At 45.7% G+C, this 16,230-nt stretch overlaps 1 protein-coding gene across 1 annotated transcript in view; it reads right to left on the reverse strand.

Moving 5' to 3' along the window:
• Window positions 1-16,230, reverse strand: part of LOC134968668 (intestinal mucin-like protein) — a 162,188-nt gene that overhangs the window by 68,091 nt on the left and 77,867 nt on the right. The window contains exons 3-4 of the mRNA XM_063944189.1: window positions 14,531-14,705; window positions 12,369-12,616 (exon numbers count right to left, since the gene is read on the reverse strand). Of these exons, the coding sequence (XP_063800259.1) occupies window positions 12,369-12,616; window positions 14,531-14,705 (423 nt within the window). The remainder of the gene's footprint in view (window positions 1-12,368; window positions 12,617-14,530; window positions 14,706-16,230) is intronic.

Consider the following 16,230-nt stretch of genomic DNA (forward strand, 5'->3'; position numbering starts at 1 on the left):
GAGACTATGGTTGCTTGAGCCCATGGCAGCCGCGTTAGAAGGGCGGATTATGTCTGCCCAACCCCGATGCCCCCTCAGGTCTTAATGGGAGACAAAGGGAAATCCGAGACAGGGTGATAACAAGGGGCCCTCTGACTAAGCAACCAGGCCAGGGGTTACAAGCTAACTAACTAAACCAAAAAGTATGTGCGGACTAGCCGCCAGGGAAAAGGACAACCAAAGATCCACTGATCCGTAACTCCTATCCAGCACCGCTGGATACCAGAGTGGATCAGGGGGAGCGGAATCCTCCGCAAAAGCTCCAGAACACAAAGATACAAAATAATAAACAGTAAGCGGTCAAGCCGCAACACACGGCTACGCCGCGACTCACGAACACCACAGGATGTTAAAGGTGCTCGGTCAGACTCCAGGAACAGATGACAACTTCCGAGTACAGGATCACTGAGGACAGGAACAACCGGATTGAGCAGGACTGGAACTCTCTGTAACCGACACAGGCAAACAGGAAGCTATCACCGGCGTCTGTGAGAAGTCCAAAGGGTGCTTATAACTGTGAGCTCCCCAATCAGGAGCCAGACTGGGTAATCACAAGTAATGCCGTGCAGCTTGCATGCTGCACGGCCAGCACACCATTATACAATTAGAAAAGACCCAGCAACGGGGAACGCGGCCTGAACGTGGCGTCCCCGTTGCTAGGGTCTGAGCGGCTCCATGCGCCCGGCGTCTAGCGTTGCCAGGGAGCCGGCAGCTGTACGCGCACGGCGTCCCTGGTTGCTAGGCGCCGGGCCGCACCGACGAGCGGACCCCGGCGCCTAACAGTACCCCCCCCTTGAGGAGGGGTCAAGGAACCCCTAAAGCCAGGTTTCCGAGGAAATTCTCGAAAAAATGCCCTCTTGAGCCTCGGGGCATGGAGATCCTTATCCAGGACCCAAGACCTTTCTTCTGGACCATAACCTCTCCAATGCACCAAAAAATAAAGCCGACCCCGGGACAACTTGGAATCGAGAACCTTCTCCACCAAGAACTCCTGCTGACCCTGTACAACTATTGGTGATCTCTCCTGAGATATCTTACGAGGAAATCTACTGGACGAAACATATGGTTTCAGCAATGAGCAATGGAAAGTATTTCCGATCCGTAAAGTTTTTGGTAAACGTAACCGGAAGGCAACTGGATTGACTTTTTTGATAATGTGAAATGGTCCAATAAATTTAGGACCCAATCTGGCTGAGGTTTGTCGAAGTTTAATGTTGCGAGTCGACAACCACACCATATCTCCTACTTTAAAAGTGCACGGCCGCCGGAGCCTGTCAGAAAATCTCTTTTCCTGAAATGCCGCTTTTCTGAGAGCCAGGTGCACTTTTCTCCAAATGAGCCTAAGATGAGAGGTCAAGGTCAGTGAGGAGACAGAGGAATGTTGAAAAAAGGAATTAGCTCTGGGGTGAAAACCAAAAACTGCAAAAAATGGAGACACATTGGTGGAGGAATGACAGGCATTATTGTAAGCGAACTCCGCCAATGGAAGAAACTCAGACCAGTCATTTTGGAGTTTGGCCGAGTACAACCGCAAATATTGTTTTAGTGATTGATTAACTCGCTCAGTCTGCCCGTTGGATTGGGGATGGTAGCCTGACGTTAAAGATAATTTCATCTTCAATGAGACACAAAAAGATTTCCAAAACTGTGCAATGAATTGTGGACCCCGATCGGAAACAATATCAGTGGGTAACCCATGGAGTCTGAAAACATGGCGGAGGAACAAGACTGCCAATCCCTGGGCAGATGGCAATCGGGGAAGAGCAATGAAATGGGCCATTTTACTAAAACGGTCCACTACCACCCATATGACTCGGCATCCGGCTGACAGAGGGAGGTCCACCACAAAATCCATGGAGATATGAGACCATGGCCTAAGAGGAACATTCAAGGGCATAAGCTGACCGATAGGCAAAGAACGGGGAACTTTATGCTGTGCACAGACTTGACAAGAAAAAACAAACTCCTTAATGTCTTTGGAAAGACCAGGCCACCATACTGAGCGGGAGACTAATTCCAAAGTCTTAGCGATTCCCGGATGCCCGGCAACTTTGCTATCATGAAACTCCGTCAAAACAGTTGCTCTCAAAAACTCAGGGACAAAAAGACGACCAGCAGGAGTATTTCCAGGAGCCTGATGTTGAAGCAGCTTTAACTGGGTAAATAAATCCTGTGTGAGGCCTGCCCGAATGACTGAAGACGGAAGTATGGGAGTAACAGGACTGTTGTCTTGAACTGGAAGAAAACTGCGTGACAGGGCATCTGCCTTGGTATTCTTGGAACCTGGCCTGAAGGTGATAATGAATTTGAAACGAGTAAAAAATAAAGCCCAACGAGCCTGCCGGGCATTCAGTCGTTTAGCTGATTCAATGTATTGAAGATTTTTGTGATCAGTCAAAACTGAAATGATATGAGTCGCTCCCTCAAGCCAATGCCTCCACTCCTCGAAAGCCCATTTAATAGCCAGCAATTCCCGGTTACCAACATCGTAGTTGGATTCAGCAGAAGAGAATTTCCTGGACATAAAGGCACAAGGGTGTAATTCAAGGGAATCCGGATCCTTCTGAGATAGGATAGCCCCTACTCCAACCTCTGAGGCATCAACCTCAACAATGAAAGGCAATTCTGGGTTGGGGTGTCTGAGGACAGGGGCTGAGACAAAGGCTTGTTTCAAGGCCTGAAAAGATAGCTCGGCTTCACGTGACCAATTGGTAGGATCCGCTCCCTTCTTAGTCAGTGCCACAATGGGAGCAACTAGGTCAGAGAAAGAGTGAATAAATCTTCTATAGTAGTTCGCAAACCCTAAAAAGCGCTGAATTGCTTTTAAGTTGGTGGGTTGCGCCCAACTAAGAATGGCTTGGAGCTTCTTTGGTTCCATACGGAATCCCCGAGGGGAAATAATGTATCCTAAAAAGGATACCTCCGTGACATGAAATTCACACTTCTCCAGCTTGGCATATAGGTGATTTTCACGTAATTTTTTTAGAACCTGACGCACCTGGGTAACATGTTGTTCTACAGAGTCAGAATAAATCAAAATATCGTCTAAGTAGACTACAACGAATTTTCCAAGAAATTCACGGAGCACATCGTTAATGAGATCCTGGAAAACTGCCGGAGCGTTAGACAGGCCGAATGGCATAACCAGATACTCATAGTGGCCTGACTGAGTACTGAATGCCGTTTTCCACTCATCCCCTGACTTGATTCTGATGAGGTTATATGCTCCTCTCAGGTCAATCTTAGAAAAAATCACAGCCGAACGTAGCTGATCAAAGAGGACAGAGATCAGTGGCAGAGGGTAAGTATTTTTTACTGAGATTTTATTCAAGGCTCTAAAGTCAATGCAGGGTCTGAGTGAACCATCCTTCTTCTCTACGAAGAAGAAGCCTGCACTTAAAGGGGATTTAGATGGCCTGATAAATCCTTTCCCTAGGCTTTCTTTAACATACTCATTCATGGCCACAGTTTCAGGTCCGGACAATGCATATAACCTTCCCTTAGGCAAAGTGGCACCAGGAATTAGCTCAATAGCACAATCATAAGGCCTATGGGGAGGCAGAATATCCGCATTGCCCTTGGAAAAAACATCAACAAAATCCTGGTATTCCACAGGAATGGGTGCGGGAATGGCAGCAGCTATTCTGATGGGAAGCGTAATACATTCCTTATTACAGATGGTACCCCATTGTGAGATCTCCCCCGACTGCCAATCAATGATGGGATTATGAAAGGCCAGCCAAGGGTGACCCAGAACCACTGGAACTGCTGGGCAATGGGTGAGGAAAAACTCAATTTTTTCAGAATGCAGAGCTCCTACCGAGAGTAGAACAGGAGGTGTACAGAGAGAAATAACCCCATTGGACAAGGGACTCCCATCTAAACCATGCATGGTGATACACCTACCCAAGGCTAACTGAGGAATACCTAAGGTCTTGGCCCATGTTAAATCCATAAAGTTCCCTGCAGCTCCACTGTCCACAAAAACAGAGACCGAGGAACAGAGGCTGCCAAAGGAAACTTTAGCTGGGACTAACAGTGAATTATTTGAGGAGATAAGCTGCAGACCAAAGTGAACCCCCTCACAATTCACTTGGTCGAGACGTTTCCCGACTTGTTCGGACAACTACGGGCAAAATGTCCCTTACCTCCACAGTATAAACAAAGACCAGAATTTTGCCTTCTGGTTCTTTCTTCAGGAGACAGTTTGGAGAGACCTATCTGCATAGGCTCCTCTATGTCCACAGGGATGGAAAAAACACAAGGAGTTGACCCGACAGATGCTCCTTTTTCAGCCCTCCGCTCTCTGAGCCGACGATCAATCTTAATAGAGAGCTCCATGAGTTTATCGAGAGTCTCAGGAGCGGGATACTGAAGGAGACTGTCTTTTATAGACTCAGATAAGCCGAGGCGAAACTGACTGCGCAGGGCTGGGTCATTCCATCCACAGTCGTTCGACCAACGGCGAAACTCCGTACAATAAATCTCTGCGGGATTCCTACCCTGTCTGAGAGCACGCAACTGACTCTCGGCGGATGCCTCTCTATCAGGGTCGTCATACAATAGCCCTAAAGACTTTAGAAAGGCGTCTACAGAAAATAAAGCCGGATCGTCTGTCTTTAAACCAAAAGCCCAGGTCTGAGGATCCCCCTGAAGCAGAGAAATAATAATTCCAACCCGCTGAGCCTCCGTACCTGAGGAGACTGGTCTCAAACGAAAATAAAGTTTACAAGACTCTTTAAAATTAAAAAACTGTTTTCTATCCCCAGAAAAACGGTCAGGCAGATGCATTTTTGGTTCAGGAATGACCCTCGGGGAAGTCCGTAACAGATCTTCCTGTGACCTCACCCGAAGGGACAGATCCTGAACCATCTGAGTAAGTTCTTGAATCTGGCTAACTAGAAGCTGGCCAGGATTTGGCCCGACACCGGTGGGATTCATGAGGCCGACAAATCTCCCAACTGAACAAGGGAAAAATTAACTCCTGTTTAATTTTAAATTTTAGTCTGGCCGGTGATAATGTTATGATTCCCATACTCCAGACCAGAGGAGATCTTATGGCAGAGGTCTGAGTACTGGAAAGATATACTGGTTGTGGGAGCAGGAGAGCCTAGTAACCCCTGGCGCCCTAACTCCGTTGTCTCGCCCGTGTTATCAGAAATCCCCTGCGAGACTATGGTTGCTTGAACCCATGGCAGCCGCGTTCGAAGGGCGGATTATGTCTGCCCAACCCCGATGCCCCCTCAGGTCTTAATGGGAGACAAAGGGAAATCCGAGACAGGGTGATAACAAGGGGCCCTCTGACTAAGCAACCAGGCCAGGGGTTACAAGCTAACTAACTAAACCAAAAAGTATGTGCGGACTAGCCGCCAGGGAAAAGGACAACCAAAGATCCACTGATCCGTAACTCCTATCCAGCACCGCTGGATACCAGAGTGGATCAGGGGGAGCGGAATCCTCCGCAAAAGCTCCAGAACACAAAGATACAAAATAATAAACAGTAAGCGGTCAAGCCGCAACACACGGCTACGCCGCGACTCACGAACACCACAGGATGTTAAAGGTGCTCGGTCAGACTCCAGGAACAGATGACAACTTCCGAGTACAGGATCACTGAGGACAGGAACAACCGGATTGAGCAGGACTGGAACTCTCTGTAACCGACACAGGCAAACAGGAAGCTATCACCGGCGTCTGTGAGAAGTCCAAAGGGTGCTTATAACTGTGAGCTCCCCAATCAGGAGCCAGACTGGGTAATCACAAGTAATGCCGTGCAGCTTGCATGCTGCACGGCCAGCACACCATTATACAATTAGAAAAGACCCAGCAACGGGGAACGCGGCCTGAACGTGGCGTCCCCGTTGCTAGGGTCTGAGCGGCTCCGTGCGCCCGGCGTCTAGCGTTGCCAGGGAGCCGGCGGCTGTACGCGCACGGCGTCCCTGGTTGCTAGGCGCCGGGCCGCACCGACGAGCGGACCCCGGCGCCTAACACCTACCACCAACTTAAGGAGGTCCTGGCTTGGGGCGACAAGTGAATTCTTCAGTGGAGAAGCCAATGCATGCCTGCCCCCTGAGCAATCAGATTCAGCTGAAAGGGTCTGGAATGAAGCCTGCCATATTGGATCGCTCCGAAGGATGCTACCATCTTCCCAAGAAGCTTTAGACATAGATGCAGAGAGACTGTCTGGTTCTGGAGAACCTGACATATCGTTTCCCTGATGGATCAAATCTTGTCTTCTGGGAGAAATACCTTCAGTTGTATTATGTCCAAGATGAGACCCAGGAATTGAATCATCTGCGTCGGTTGCAGGTTGGATTTTTTGAAATTCACAATCCAAATGTTTTGAATCAGAAACTAATAAGTGAGCTGAGCATTCCTAATCAACTGGTCCTGAGAGGGAGCCTTGGTCAGAAGGTCATCCAGATATGGGATTATCGTTGCCCCTAATGATCTCAATTTCACGAGCAAGACTGCCATGATCTTTGTGAAGATTCTCGGGCCTGATGACAGGCCGAACAGTAGGGGTCTGAACTGGCACTGATTCTTGCCCACTGCAAACCGTAAATAGGCTTGGTGTGGGGTCCAAATTGGGACATGAAAGTACGCATCTTTTATGTCCATGGACACCATGAACTCTCCTTGATCTAGTCCCGCAATAACCAACTGTATTAACTCCATCTTGAATCTGTAAACTTTCAAGAATTAATTCAAAACTTTTAAATTGAGAATTGGCCTCACAGATACATCCGGTTTTCACACTACAAAAAGATTTGAGTAAAATTCCATTCCTCTTTGAGAAGTCGGGACCGGCATAATTACTTCTGTCTGAAGTAACTTTTGAATCGCCGTATCTAATGTCCTCACTTTCTGAGGGCACCAAGGAAGGCCTGCTGTAAAAAAACTGACTGTTAGGGCGGTTTAGAAAATCTATCTTGTAACCCTTGGAGATAATATTGTTGATCCAGATTTCTGGTGAAGTTTCAGCCCAGGTGTCCTGAAACCTTTCCAACCGTACACCCACCATAGGAGACCCAAGGTGAGCTGGGAGACCGTCATCCCACGGTCTTATCAACCGGTTTAGGGTCCTGATTTCTGGTTGTGGTCTGGGAATGGCCTCTGCTTCCACGAGCTTGACTGCCAAAACCTCTTCCTCTAGCTCGAAAGGATTGAGACCTAAATGAATTGAACACCGGACCAGATTACTTTCTTCTGACCGATGGCAGGGTTTAGGATACATGGTAGGCAGAAAAGTAAATTTCCCAGCAGTTGCCTGTGAAATCCACTTATCTAATTCAGGACCAAATAAAGCCTCCCCTACAAAGGAAATAGCCTTCACTGCCTTCTTGGAATCAGAATCCATTTGCCATTCTCTGAGCCACAAAATCCTTCTGGCCGATATAGCCAAAGCCGAGATGCATGATGCTATTCTGTTAGCATCCTTTGTGGCCTGGAAAAATGTATGTAGCCGACTCCCGAATATGCTCCGCTAGCCTAGCTATTTCCTCCTGGATGTTATCTTGCACTACTGCCTGAACAATTTGACCAACCCATGCTACAATAGCCTTGTTCACCCAAGCACTAATAATCGTATGTCTGTGTGATGCTCCAGCAGCCACAAAGATAGATTTCAGTGCTGCATCTAACTTACGAATTTACACATCCTTTAGTGAAGTCATGTTTGGTATCAGCAAGATTGTCTTTTTTCACAGTCTAGCCATGGAGGCATCCACAATAGGCGGAACCTCCCACTTGGACATGACACCATTGGGTAGTGAGTAATTAGCCATAATTCTTTTGGAATTTGGAAGCGTTTATCAGGCTGCTTCCATGCTTCTCCCATTTGATCCTGGAGAGGCTGAGGAATTGGAAAAACTGCTGTTTGCAGTTTCTGAGACTCAAATAAATCAAAGACCTCAGGTTCCTTAACTTCTTCTTCCTTGAAGTTAAGGACCTGTTTTATCGCCTCAATAAGGGAATCTAAACCTTTGACTCAGTATCCTCTTCCTGAGGACTGATGTCATGATTGCCTCCACTGACTCTCCCTTCTCCTCATCCTCTATGAGACCTTCCTCCTCCTCAGACTCTTCCTGTAGGACAGGGAGCCGTTCTCTTTACCGCTTTCTTTCTGCTTGTGCGGCTGGTGTAATTCTAATTAAAAAATTCCTCCATAGTTTTGGAAAACCCCACCACCCATTCTAAATATTGTTTGCGGGATTCTGCCATTTCCTTAGAAATATCTGCCAGGGCACTTTCCCATGACCCGGACGGACCACTGCTCCCAGGTTGAGCGTCCATTCCCAAACATGTGACGCACACCGCAGAGCTGCCAACATTAGTGCTCTTTTTACATTTTGAGCATACATAACAAGTTTTTGTGGTCTTGGTTGGTGCTTTAGACATGTTAAAACAAACACACACACATGTGCGAAACGAGCTATGCAAGGGGGACATGGTGCACTAATTGGGGTTGCTGGTCAGTGTACGAAGAAAATGAGACAAAAAAAACATTAAAAACTCATGTCGACCTTTTGACCTTGAACATGTCGACCTAGAGAGCCTGTCGACCTAGCATCCCTGTTGACCAATAGTGGTCGACCTAGAAACTATCTACCTTCCATACCACACACCCCAGCGGCAACCCCAGCGGCCTCCAGCAACTTACACTAGCGCGGCTCCTTTTTCACTAACGCTGCTCTAGTGCTGCAGGGAACAAACCTCAGAAGCTGAGGGGAACAGTTGCTTTGCTACCCGTCACCTATCCACTAACCACTGCTTGTTGGTACTCACTGCTGCTCCTGCTGCTGTCCGATCTCCTGAGAGAGATGCAGATCCCTTCCAACGGGATCTTTGTCTCTCCTACACTCTGAAGCCTTCGCCCTACTTTCAGATAGGTTGGCTCAGCCCAAATCAGTTATTAAGTAAAAAAAATAATTATTTAATGGAGCAGGAGCTCCTTTTCTGTGCTGCATCTCCAGCACACCTTTTCAAACGGAGGGATAGGGAGCGTGAAGAGGGAGGAACCGGCTGTGCATACATTTTTTAATTAGATTGAGCTACCTTCGGTTTGCACACCCCAGCTGTCTGAAGTGTTCCAGTGTTCCCTAGTGGATGAAAGAGAAATAAGCTACTCACTAATGAGTAAAGGGGACCCCAAGGTCCAGAGTTAGCATCAGGCAGCATGAGTCCCTTACTGCCCAGCTTCGAAGGCAGCGTCTGAGCCGAGTGCTCAGTGCTGCCCGGGGGGAGAGGCTGGCGGGGGGAAGGAGGCAATGCTGCCATGCTTCGCTTCTGAGCTGTGTACTCAGCACTGCCTGGAAAAAGAGGCTTCCAGGGGGGAAGGAGGCAATGCTGCCACACTTCAGAAGGCAGCATCTGAGCCGGATGCTTAGCACTGCCCGGTGAGAGAGGCTGTTGGGGGGTGAAGGAGGCAATGCTCCACACTTCAGAAGGCAGCATCTGAGCCACGCGCTGCACTGCCCGGGGAGAGCGGCTGCTGGGGGGAAGGAGGCAATGCGCCACACTTCAGAAGGCAGCATCTGAGCCGGATGCTTAGCACTGCCCGGTGAGAGAGGCTGTTGGGGGGTGAAGGAGGCAATGCTCCACACTTCAGAAGGCAGCATCTGAGCCACGCGCTGCACTGCCCGGGGAGAGCGGCTGCTGGGGGGAAGGAGACAATGCTGCCACACTTCAGTAGGCAGCATCTGAGCCTGATGCCCAGCGCTGCAAGGGGAGAGAGGCTGTTGTAGGAAAGGAGGCGATGCTGCAACGATTTAGAAGGCAGCATCTGAGCTGGGTGCTCAGCACTGCTCGGGAAGAGATTCTGCTGGGGGAAGAGAGGTGGGGAACTGCGCATGCACAATGTAATCCTGTGAATTGGAAGGGCCAATCCTGAGATTCAATTCCCGGTGTTTTGGGGCGAGAATCCTGGGCCTCCCTGCTCCCAACATTCCTCTTCCAGGAACCTGGAACCTCTGCATGCTGAAGGCGGAGCTTCATGGCAAGGGGACAGAGAATGTTGGCAGCCCATTTGCATCACTCTCTGATACTGGTCTGCCCCCAGGCTCTTCCTACAGTCTAAATAGATGTCATGTGCATACCCACGGCATCTATTAGCGGTGACAGTGCTCAACCCCCCCGTGGGTGGGACGGCAGGACAGTCCCAGAAAAACTGGACTGTCCCACCACAAGCAGAACAGCTGGGAGGTATGGATGTAATACTGAATACACACTAGTGATGTCTAACATGCAGCTCAATGAATCAATGAGAAAACAGCTACAAATGTTCAATATCATACATGTGTCTGGGAAATTAAAGGGATGAATGTATACACTGTTATACTGGGTGTTGGGAACTGTCAAACCTGTTTTGTGCCATCTTTAAGCAATAGTTTAATTTGTTTCCACTGATATTTCTATGTAAATGTTCTAGATTCCTGCATGTTTCATATATCTTGGGTAACATTTTATGACCTTATATTTCCATAACGTCCTTGACACAAGAAAATGATTAAGTTAGAAGATAACATTATTACAAATGCAGAATGTGGTGTATACAGTAAAGTAAATGTCTAGTTCACTATGGAGCTAATTAAAATTGGAAGCAAAGCAAAAAAGAAACAAATTTGTGCCTTGGGAAAACCCAGTTGCACTTCAGATGGGGCAGATATAGATGTACATTATGATTTAGAATTTTTAGCTGTCCAGCATTTGTTCATTATCAGCAAAAGCAGCCTGCATTTACCCTGCATGCAAAAAATGACTAACAGTTACATAGTAACATAGTATCTCAGGTTGAAAAAAGACGATTGTTCATCGAGTTCCACCTATTTGTGGTCTCCTATGCACGATTATCTTGTATAAAATTTTGACTGAAGTTGATGACTGCCGTTACGTTTTACCCCTCTTATTTATAATAACCATAGTGCGTGACTATGCCCCGTAACCCTGGATATCCTTATCCATTAGGAATTTATCTAACCCATTCTTAAAGGTGTTGACTGAGTCGGCCATTACAACTCCCTCAGGCAGGGAATTCCAAACACGTATCATCCTTACCGTAAAAAAAGCCTTTACGCCGTATTGTGCGGAATCTCCTCTCCTCTAACCTGAGCGAGTGTCCACGAGTTCTCTGTGTTGATCTAACCAAAAACAGGTCCTGCGCAAGATCTGTATATTGTCCCCTTATATATTTGTAAATGTTGATCATGTCCCCTCTTAATCTCCTCCTTTCCAGTGTAAACATGCCTAGTCTTGCAAGCCTTTCCTCGTATTCCAGCGTCTCCATACCCTTAATTAGTTTGGACGCCCGCCTCTGAACCTTTTCTAGCTCCAGGATATCCTCCAGTGTTTGCACCCCATGCATTGCAGCATGGTTGGCCCAGGTGCAAAGTTGCTTCTTTTTTAACTCCCAACTAAATCCGACAGTTCTTCTTAACATACAGTATCTAGTCAGTTTAAATAGTTAAGAACAGAGAAGAGTAAAGCTTTGTCTTAATTTGGCGCACAAAGGACTTATATTAGCAGGTTTTTATATAATACTTATGTGCGCCAAATTATGACAAACCTTTTCTCTGTTCTTAACTGTTTCTTGGAAGCCATACTGTACTTGGCATCAAGCCTGAAAGTTATATGAATTTCAACTGATCATCATACGATAGATAACGAATGCAGTAGTTTTCCCTTTCCCTTTTACGGATATACGTCATGTTTAAATAAAATGTTTTACATTGGAAAAGTAGGATAAACCAAATGTAATTAAATCATTTGGTTATGAAAATAAGAATCAAATACCAAGTATGTATTGTACTTTTATCTTTACTGATACATGAGGGGAGGGGGGTCAGTTAATGAAATCAGAACAGCTGTCATAGCCAACAGCAGAAATAAAATTATATTGGAATTTCATACACATTCTCCATGGAATGTGGTGTCCATGTAATAAAAGGTTGCACACTTCACAGTATTAGGGATATTGCCAAAATAGTTTGTATGTGAGATTTAATAAAAAGTGCAAGGGCAAAGCCGAGATGACTGATAACTGCAATTATACAATTACCTACAATACCTCGCCCCAAATACCAATAAAAAAATATGAGTAGGGGACCCCTGTAATGTTGCGTGCTATTTTTTTTATTATTGAATATTTTACATTTATAGTCCAAGTAATTATCTTTAAGTACATATATGCTTGTTTGGTATCATTGTTAATTTATAACAGCTAACTAATCTATAAATCCTAATTAATGAAATGTAATTAATCTGTCACTTTCTGGGACTTTAACATGATTGATTAAAGTTGAAAACTTACAAATAATAATGTTCCATCGTACCTGTAAATTCCGTGATGTCAAGCTTGTTGTCGCAATGCTGATATTCTGAGAATGATGTCGAACAATGATGTTACAAGGACAGGAGACCCGGTCTAGTGCTCCACAGTCATAGTTTTCAATGTATACTCCAAAGTTATCAACCTTCTTTATAATCTCCTCAACTAGAGTATAGGTGCAGTTGCCTTGATAGCTATAATACGTCCCATCAAACGTGACATAATGAGGATCGCCCCAGCCAGTACATACACCTGGATATCAAAATCAACATTTCTAATTGTCAGAAATTTTTAACAATGGTAAATTGCAACCCTGCTAAAGTATTATTATTATTTTTGCAGTTGAGGAGTCACAGTGCTCCACAGCTCTGGAGAATAGAGAAAACATCATACTGTCCATAAAACTGGGACAGGATAAGAAAACACAAGTGCAATTTTGAATAAAAAGATTCTAACGAAGGGAACTTGCGTATGAGAGTTTTGCAATGTACAGTATGAAAAAAAAGGCCTGAGATAGGATGGGCAAGTGTGACGGATGTGGATCATCTAATCGACAGTGTCTAGGTCAACAATGTTTAGGTCGACCACTATAAGTCGACAGTCACTAGGTCGACAGGGTTGGAAGGTTGACATGTGCTAGGTCGACAGGTCAAAGGGTCAACATGAGTTTTTTGGGGGGTTTTGTTTTCTGCGTACAGAGACCGGGAAGCTGAATTAGTGCACCTCACTTCGCTCAGAACAGATTACCGTTCCAATCATAGTCCACGTGGATCGTTAAGTATGAAAAAGTTTAAAAAAAGATAAAAATTTGAAAAACTCATGTCGACCTTTTGACCTGTCGACCTAGCACATGTCGACCTAGAAACCCTGTTGACCTTCTAAACCTGTCGACCTAGTTACTGTCGACCTATAGTGGTCGACCTAAACATTGTCGACCTAGACAGTGTCGAACTTCAGACTAGATCCCAGTGTATCTTGGAGTGTAGATTGGAAAAGCAGACAGGCCATATCAGTGAGACCAGTATAGGTGACAGTAGGGGTTGGGTACAGGATTCCAACAGTCAGTATGCCGGCGGTTACAATACAGACAGTGGCATCCCTACGGTCTGATAGTAGAGTAAGATATTTTAAAAGGGCCTTTTTAGAGAGCATTTACAGATTTGATGGCTGGGGAAGAGTCTGGTCTGAGACGCGGAGGTATATACATTATACAGTTGGTCACACAAAATAGTAATAGCCCAGATTATTCAGTAGCTGCTGTCTTCTTTCCAAAAGTGATTGATGATTCAATTACAGAATATGGAATATTCCGAAATATGGAATTTTTTGAGTGCAACCGACATAGTAACAACTTTGCTTTCTGATGATTCATTGTCCACAAACTTTATTAAATTGCACAAAATTATTAAAAAATAAAAATAAAATATTGTATAAAATTACCTTTAGGCCATATGTATAAAGGAGGTCATTCCGAGTTGTTCGCTCGCAAGGCGATTTTAGCAGAGTTGCTCACGCTAAGCCGCCGCCTACTGGGAGTGAATCTTAGCATCTTAAAATTGCGAACGAAGTAATCGCAATATTGCGATTACACACCTCGTAGCAGTTTCTGAGTAGCTTCAGACTTACTCGGCATCTGCGATCAGTTCAGTGCTTGTCGTTCCTGGTTTGACGTCACAAACACACCCAGCGTTCGCCCAGACACTCCTCCATTTCTCCGGCCACTCCTGCGTTTTTTCCGGAAACGGTAGCGTTTTTTCCCACACGCCCATAAAACGGCCTGTTTCCGCCCAGTAACACCCATTTCCTGTCAATCACATTACGATCGCCAGACCGATGAAAAAGCCGTGAGTAAAATTACTAAGTGCATAGCAAATTTACTTGGCGCAGTCGCAGTGCGGACATTGCGCATGCGCATTAAGCGGAAAATCGCTGCGATGCGAAGATTTTTACCGAGCGAACAACTCGGAATGAGGGCCAAAGTGTATATGAAACATTAATGAATTTTCTGTTTAGACTTGAGCCCTATACCAAAGACATCTCATTATGGTATGCAAATATTCCAAAATATGGATAAACCCGATATCCAAAATACCTCTGGTCCCAAGCATTTTGTATATGGGAGACTCAACCTTTATTTATTGTAGTCATATGAGCAGAAATACTCACAATCACACTCCCAGTGCCAGCAGCAGTTGTCATCATCTGTTACATTTATCGGTGGGCGCCGATTGGCACATGTGATCATAGGTGGATCCTCACACTGGAGCTTAATGATCTCTACTGTGTTATTTTCCAGACATCTGGCCATTGTACAGTTACACATCCTCCATGTTTCATTGCGCTGGAGAACCAGAGGCAGACAGTTAGAGTGCAACCAAAAAATACAGACTAATCAGGGTGTAAACATAAGCCAGCCACATATCCAAATTACTTCTAGTTTAATATTGTGCAATCACAAAAAATAGTGGTTGACCTGGGCTGGACCTGAATGTGTTTTACACTACTCAGTAGATGCTTCTCTTAACTTAAATTAAAGTATAAACTAGAGATGAGCGGGTTCGGTTCCTCTGAATCCGAACCCGCCCGAACTTCATGTTTTTTCTCACGGGTCCGAGCGACTCGGATCTTCCCGCCTTGCTCGGTTAACCCGAGCGCGCCCGAACGTCATCATGACGCTGTCGGATTCTCGCGAGGCTCGGATTCTATCGCGAGACTCGGATTCTATATAAGGAGCCGCGCGTCGCCGCCATTTTCACACGTGCATTGAGATTGATAGGGAGAGGACGTGGCTGGCGTCCTCTCCATTTAGATTAGAAGAGAGAGAGTGAGATTGATTTGAGACAGAGACACTTGATTTACTGGAGCTTAGGAGTACTGTAGAGAGTGCAGAGTTTACTAGTGACTGACCACAGTGACCACCAGACAGTGCAGTTTTATTTAATATAATCCGTTCTCTGCCTGAAAAAAACGATACACAGTGACTCAGTCACATACCATATCTGTGTGCACTGCTCAGCCCAGTGTGCTGCATCATCTATGTATATATCTGACTGTGCTCACACAGCTTATAATTGTGGGGGAGACTGGGGAGCAGTGCCAGTTATAGGTTATAGCAGGAGCCAGGAGTACATATTATTAAAATTAAACAGTGCACACTTTTGCTGCAGGAGTGCCACTGCCAGTGTGACTGACCAGTGACCTGACCACACTGACCACCAGTATAGTTAGTAGTATACTATATTGTGATTGCCTGAAAAAGTTAAACACTCGTCGTGTGACTTGTGTGGTGTTTTTTTTTTTATTCTATAAAAAACTCATTCTGCTGACAGACAGTGTCCAGCAGGTCCGTCATTATATAATATATACCTGTCCGGCTGCAGTAGTGATATATATATATTTTTTATATCATTATTTATCATCCAGTCGCAGCAGACACAGTACGGTAGTTCACGGCTGTAGCTACCTCTGTGTCGGCACTCGGCAGTCCATCCATAATTGTATACCACCTACCCGTGGTTTTTTTTTCTTTCTTCTTTATACATACTACATCTCATTATCATCCAGTCTATATTAGCAGCAGACACAGTACAGTACGGTAGTCCACGGCTGTAGCTACCTCTGTGTCGGCACTCGGCAGTCCGTCCATAATTGTATACCACCTACCCGTGGTTTTTTTTTCTTTCTTCTTTATACATACATACTACATCTCATTATTAACCAGTCTACATTAGCAGCAGACACAGTACAGTACGGTAGTCCACGGCTGTAGCTACCTCTGTGTCGGCACTCGGCAGTCCGTCCATAATTGTATACCACCTACCCGTGGTTTTTTTTTCTTTCTTCTTTATACATACATACTACATCTC

This window comes from Pseudophryne corroboree, chromosome 11 (assembly GCF_028390025.1).
Source record: "Pseudophryne corroboree isolate aPseCor3 chromosome 11, aPseCor3.hap2, whole genome shotgun sequence".
Classification (NCBI taxonomy): domain Eukaryota; kingdom Metazoa; phylum Chordata; class Amphibia; order Anura; family Myobatrachidae; genus Pseudophryne; species Pseudophryne corroboree.